General features: G+C 30.7%; 1 protein-coding gene across 1 annotated transcript in view; it reads left to right on the plus strand.

The window, feature by feature from the left end:
* The window catches only part of mybpc2b (myosin binding protein Cb), a 35,508-nt gene extending 29,345 nt beyond the window's left edge, over window positions 1-6,163 (plus strand). Inside the window, exon 27 of the mRNA XM_016235579.1 lies at window positions 5,565-6,163. Within this exon, the coding sequence (XP_016091065.1) occupies window positions 5,565-5,590 (26 nt within the window). The 3' untranslated portion in view covers window positions 5,591-6,163. The remainder of the gene's footprint in view (window positions 1-5,564) is intronic.
* The last annotated feature ends 852 nt before the right edge of the window (window positions 6,164-7,015 follow it).

Raw genomic sequence — 7,015 nt, forward strand, 5'->3', positions numbered from 1 at the left:
ACTTAAATCCCAGCCGCTGTAATTTGATCATCTCGTTAATCGTGCAGCTCTATAGTTAATACGGTAGTACATTCACACAAGCATGTAACATTGTCAGGATTATGTTCGCTAGATATCATTTTAGCACACCGGTAACAAATGTTTGTAGATTTTGATGTCAGTTTCTCAATGTCACACTCTCAGGTTTGGAACATAAACGAGCTCCCTACAAAGAGAAGGACATGAGCTGTGCTCCGAAGTTCACCGCGCCCCTCGTCGATCGATCTGTGACTATCGGCTACAGCACCGCCATCAGCTGCTCAGTCAGAGGCTTGCCAAAGGTGCGAGACAGTGTTCATCATCTCCACATACTCTACTGAACATGAGGACACAGTCTTTGTCTTAAGCTCAGTATGTTATTATACTGAGGCAGAACACTACACTTGAGTTGTTGCCATTTCCCCAGATGATTAATCACAGTAGATTAAGGCAATTGTTTACTTTAAGTTTTCTAAAATGTTCAATTTAAATATGTATAGATATGAGGCATTAACTAGTTAAATATGCAGTAATTTGCATGAATTTTCTGAACATAAATCTGAAAGCCAGGTTAAAAATTCCTGTTGCATTTTGTTGACATATTAGAGTCAAAGGTTTTTTGGGGATATTTTTTATATTTTTATCAGAAAATACTGTCAAAAGACAGAGAGCAGTACATTTACACCATGTTTTTAGGAATAAAATGTTATATAAAATCAGATATATGACCAAACCCCATTAGACTATAGATTAGAATAAAACTGTTAAGTTTGGTGGATGTAAGTGCTGCTGAAGTGGAGAAAAAAAAAACATATTTTGAGGAATCTGAACCTTTAAATATATGCATAGTAATTGAAATCTACAAATGCAAGTCTGAAACAACATGTTATAAAAAGCCAAATAGCCCAAACTCTCAAAACTTACCAATATGTTTGCCTGTAATGTGTTGCTTTAACATATACTCACCATCATTCAACATCCTTCACGTCTCCACAGTCCACTGCAGAAAAATCAAACATAAAAAACAATGTCATATCCAGTTTAATGCTATAATGTCATAGGGCTGTCAAAAAAACATTCGAATTTCATCCCAAAAAATTACGTCAAAACACACAGAACGCATATTTATCACATTTTCTAGAGGGACATCTATCACTGTTGCACTCGCGTCTCGCACAAGAGAGCGGCATGTTTAGAAAGCCATGTAAAATTAATGCAAGTTCAACTTTTAAAAAACATGTCTCAAGACGTTATGGCGGTTTTTCCCCATCCCACTGCATCTCATGTTTTTAAAAGTAGCCTACTTTTGTGATTGGTTTTCGGTCCTTTGTATTAAACTATACATACATGCATGATGCTGTTTTTTTTCTAATTGTTTAAGCAACTTTATTAATTATATATGGTTTATAAACATTATGCACTTTTTTCGAAGATAGTCGGGTTATTTTATTACGCTTTGAAGAAACGTGCATAATATTTTGCTCGATGCGCCCTCTTGTGGCCTCAGAAAAGAAGCCAAAAGCTAACTGAAATTATGCCTTTTATATTCGTATATAATTCGAATTTTGATCATATTTAAGTTGAAAATTCGAATTTAGTTTTTCAGTCATTTTGACAGCCCTATAATGTCATGAGATGTACTTAGTTAGTAAATAAACACTAAATTTCACCTCTGAGCAGAGCAATTCTGTGTTTCTGTGCAGCCGAAGATCATCTGGATGAAGAACAAGATGATATTAGGTGACAATCCAAAGTTCCTGATGCAGAATAATCAGGGAGTTTTGACTCTAAACATCCGCAAACCCAGCACCTTTGACAGCGGGAAGTACACTTGCAAGGCTGTGAATGAGCTCGGAGAAGATGAGGTGGAGTGCAAATTGGAAATCAGAGGTAATTACACGTACACTGAAAAGAAACTGATGTAGAACCCATTTTCAAGGAGAGATTGTTAGTAAATTTCACAAGTTATTACAAAGAAACAGCAAGTAATGCACTGAATATTAAGTGTGAAATTTTGAAATAGAAAAACCTAAATATAATTTTCTCGTATAACAGTCTTTATTTACAATTTAGGGTTAGGGTTAGGTTAAAAAAATATATTTTTTAAATCTTCGTTACAGTGTATTTGGAACATTATGAGGCAAACGGCTCAATAAACACTAAGTGATTACTTAATAAAAATCTAAAGGATTATGTGTAGGGTTAGGTGCTAGAAAATATGATTAGCTCAGTATAAAACCCAGATAATTCAAAGCGTCACACAGCGTGGGAACAAGAGTTCTTTGTTTTAAACGCAGTACTTCAGTGAATCACTAGAGGGCGCATGTAGTACAGAGGCGCCTGCAGTGTTTCCTTCATTAAACTGCTGCTGTGTCATGTTTTCTGACATGCTTGTGTCACCAGTTAAACACTATTACCAATGTATAACATTAGAATATGCCATCAGACAGCATCCAGCAGACAAAGAATGTGCACAAACAAAGTTATACAACCGATCAAATCATCGCCGGAGGAGAATGAATGCATTTAAGGTGGTTTAATGTATATGTGTCATACTGACAGCACACAAGCTTCAGATGCAGGAACAACCAGATGCTTTATGGGTTTGTAGCTCTGTGCAACATGTTACAGGAAGAGAATTAAAGCAGGAAAGTCATACTTAATTTCACATTTGTCTTTTTAGTAATGCCAGTGGCTGGCATTTCAAATAGCACATTATCATAGTGCTACATTTGGATTCGGTGCGCAGAACACATCAAGTAGATATTATGCACATTTTCTGCTCATTCGATCCACTGATCTTCACAATTTACAGTTAGATATCCAAATCCAGCTAACTTGGTCATATTTTCTGCACTATCATAGATGCGTTAATCTGTTTATAATAGTAGTTTACCCAGAAGGCCATTAGTGCATGGCTTTGGTGATATAAGAGACATTAACTGACCTGTTTTGATGGTCAAGACAACGTGTTAAAATGTAATCTCGTCTCCTTGCATTGATTGAGATGCCTGTTTTGGGGCATTTTACATTTCTTTCATGATATTTAAGGACATTTATCACAAAAAATATTTAAATATGTATTATATTTAGCCTATTTTAGGGCATTTTTACATGTCTTTCATGGCATTTAAAGTAATTTATTCCTCAAAATATGTGTCATATTTAACCTATTTAGGGCATTTTTACATTATTTTCATGACATACAAGGACATATGATATATCCCTAAAATATTTAAATATGTATAATGTTTAGCCTATTTTGGGGTATTTTTACATTATTTTCATGGCATTTAAAAACATTTATCCCTAAAATAATTTTTAAATATGTATAATGTTTAGCCTATTTTAGGGCATTTTTGTATATTTATCCCAATTTTTTTTTTAATGTAATATATTTTGCTTATTTTGGGGCATTTTTACATTCACGACATTTAAGAATATTTATCTCTAAAATATTTAAATATGTATTATATTTAACCTACTTTGGGTATTTTTTACATTATTTTCATGGCATTTAAGGACATTTATCTCTAAAAAAATATTTAAGTATGTATAATATTTAACCTATTTTGGGGTATTTTTACATTATTTTCATGGCATTTAAGAACATTTATCCCTAAAAAAATTGTATATGTAATATATTTTGCTTATGTTGGGGCATTTTTGCATTCATGACATTTAAGGATATTTATCCCTGTATTATATTTAGCCTATTTTGGGGTATTTCTTACATGATTTTCATTGCATTTGGACATTACGGTAATGCAAAAAAAATCCATTCTTATTAAAGTCTTAACATCAGCATAAATTGAGTACAGCAGATACTACCATGATGTATATCATTATTGTTTTACGAGTAATACAAATACACAGCATATCAAATCTTTATCACAAAAAATATTTAAATATGTATTATATTTAGCCTATTTTAGGGCATTTTTGCATGTCTTTCATGACATTTAAGGATATTTATCCCAATTTTTTTTTAATATAATATATTTGGCTTATTTTGGGGCATTTTTACATTCACGACATTTAAGAATATTTATCTCTAAAATATTTAAATATGTATTATATTTAACCTACTTTGGGTATTTTTTACATTATTTTCATGGCATTTAAGGACATTTATCTCTAAAAAAATATTTAAGTATGTATAATATTTAACCTATTTTGGGGTATTTTTACATTATTTTCATGGCATTTAAGGACATTTATCTCTAAAAAAATATTTAAGTATGTATAATATTTAACCTATTTTGGGGTATTTTTACATTATTTTCATGGCATTTAAGAACATTTATCCCTAAAAAAATTGTATATGTAATATATTTTGCTTATGTTGGGGCATTTTTGCATTCATGACATTTAAGGATATTTATCCCTAAAATATTTAAATATGTATTATGCTTAGCCTATTTTAGGGCATTTTTACATGTCTTTCATGACATTTAAGGACATTTATCCCTTTTTTTTTTTTTTTTTAAATATGTAATATATTTAGCTTATGTTTGGGCATTTTTACGTTCATGACATTTAAGGATATTTATCCCTAAACATATTTAAATATGTATTATATTTAACCTACTTTCTGTATTTTTTACATTATTTTCATGGCATTTAAGGACATTTATCTCTAAAAAAATATTTAAATATCTATTATATTTAGCCTATTTTGGGGTATTTTTACATTATTTTCATGACGTTTAAGGATATACCTATTTTTTATTTATTTTTTTAAATATGTAATATATTTTGCTTATGTTGGGGCATTTTTGCATTCATGACATTTAAGGATATTTATCCCTAAAATATTTAAACATGTATTATATTTAACCTAGTTTAGGGCATTTTTACATGTCTTTCATGACATTTAAGGACATTTATCCCTTTTTTAAAAAATTTTTTTTTTATATGTAATATATTTTGCTAATGTTTGGGCATTTTTACATTCACGACATTTAAGGATATTTATCCCTAAACATATTTAAATATGTATTATATTTAACCTACTTTTGGTATTTTTTACATTATTTTCATGGCATTTAAGGACATTTATCTCTAAAAAAATATTTAAATATGTATAATATTTAGCCTATTTTGGGGTATTTTTACATTATTTTCATGGCATTTAAGGACATTTATCTCTAAAAAAATATTTAAATATGTATAATATTTAGCCTATTTTGGGGTATTTTTACATTATTTTCATGGCATTTAAGAACATTTATTCCTAAAAATGTTTTATATGTAATATATTTTGCTTATGTTGGGGCATTTTTACATTCATGACATTTAAGGATATTTATCCCTGTATTATATTTAGCCTATTTTGGGGTATTTCTTACATGATTTTCATTGCATTTGGACATTACGGTAATGCAAAAAAAATCCATTCTTATTAAAGTCTTAACATCAGCATAAATTGAGTACAGCAGATACTACCATGATGTATATCATTATTGTTTTACGAGTAATACAAATACACAGCATATCAAATCTCATCTCTTCTCACAAACACATTCTCTCTCTTCTGAACGCAGCCGCACCGATAGAGAAGAAGGACTAGGACAGATGACGGCAGCGTTAACAGCAGAGATGAAACGGATGGGAAATGACATCGACTGAGTATGATCCACCATAAACTTATGTTTTAAAGTCATTTGTGTTAGCCAGGCTCTCCGTGTGAATGAAATAACCGACGCCGGCTCACTCTCGCTCTGGTTTTGTAGATTTTGAAGGCTTTGAATAAACGCTCGGTTGACTGCATTAAGCCCCAGTGAGAAGTATTTTTATCAAAACTATAGCAACCGGTGACTTTGTGCTATGGACAATTATGCATGTTCAAAAACAATGGCTTTAATAGGGACTGAACACAGATCCTTCCTTTCAACATGTAGTCGACATATTTCCTCTTCATAAATGATTTAAGGTTCAAACAGGTGATTGATTGCTTATATAAGTACAATACATTATAAAAATTTATATAAACTGGTTACATACCATAATGCTGTCTGAAATGATCGAATTGCCTAATGCTTTCATTTTGCTCGAATATTTGCAGCCCAAACTGCATTGTATGTGTAACTTGTATCTGCATTTGTTGTGTTGCAGAGCGGAAAATAAACTACTTTTATGACAACTGCACCATCACTGATTTCACAACACATCTGCAGGTGAAGATAAAGCACACACTCAAACACATAAAGAGGATTTTTCACCATTTTCTGCTCATTTGATCCACTAGTCTTCACAAAAGATGTCTAAAGATTTCTAACTTTTTCACATTTTCCACAATATCATAGATCCGTTATCAGTTTATTATAGAAATAAAGTTTACCCAAATGGTGCTGATTGAAAGATATTAATTGACCTCCTTTAATGGCCAAGACGTATTTATTCAAATGTGACGATGTGAAAATTAGGATTTTGTCACCTACAGTAGTATTGATTGGGATATGGTTTTTGACAAATTGTTGAATCTCACAAAGCCCAGGTCATATTTATTCTCAATATTAAACAGAAAAAAAGACCTATAAAAAAACGTATGAACATATATAAATAAAAATGTGTGTGTGTATTCATTGCAGTCAAGGACATGTATCCCTTAAAATATTTAAATATGTATTATGTTTAGTCTATTGTAGGGTATTTTTACATTACTTTCATGGCATTTAAGGAGATTTATCAATCGAAATGTTATGTATTATAGTTAGTCTATTGTAAGAAATTGAAAGAAATTTCAAAGATAAACAAAATTATAAATTATATTTATTTATTTATTTTTGCGTATTTTTACATTCCTTAGTGACATTTAAGGACATTTAACCCTAAAAATCAAAAAAAAAAAAAAAAACCTGTTATATTTAATCTATTTTAGGGTATTTTTACAGAACACACATATACATACATATATATATATATATATACAGTGGGTACGGAAAGTATTCAGACCCCCTTAAATTTTTCACTCTTTGTTATATTGCAGCCATTT

This window comes from Sinocyclocheilus grahami, unplaced genomic scaffold (assembly GCF_001515645.1).
Source record: "Sinocyclocheilus grahami isolate Dianchi unplaced genomic scaffold, SAMN03320097.WGS_v1.1 scaffold472.1, whole genome shotgun sequence".
Taxonomy (NCBI): Eukaryota; Metazoa; Chordata; class Actinopteri; order Cypriniformes; family Cyprinidae; genus Sinocyclocheilus; species Sinocyclocheilus grahami.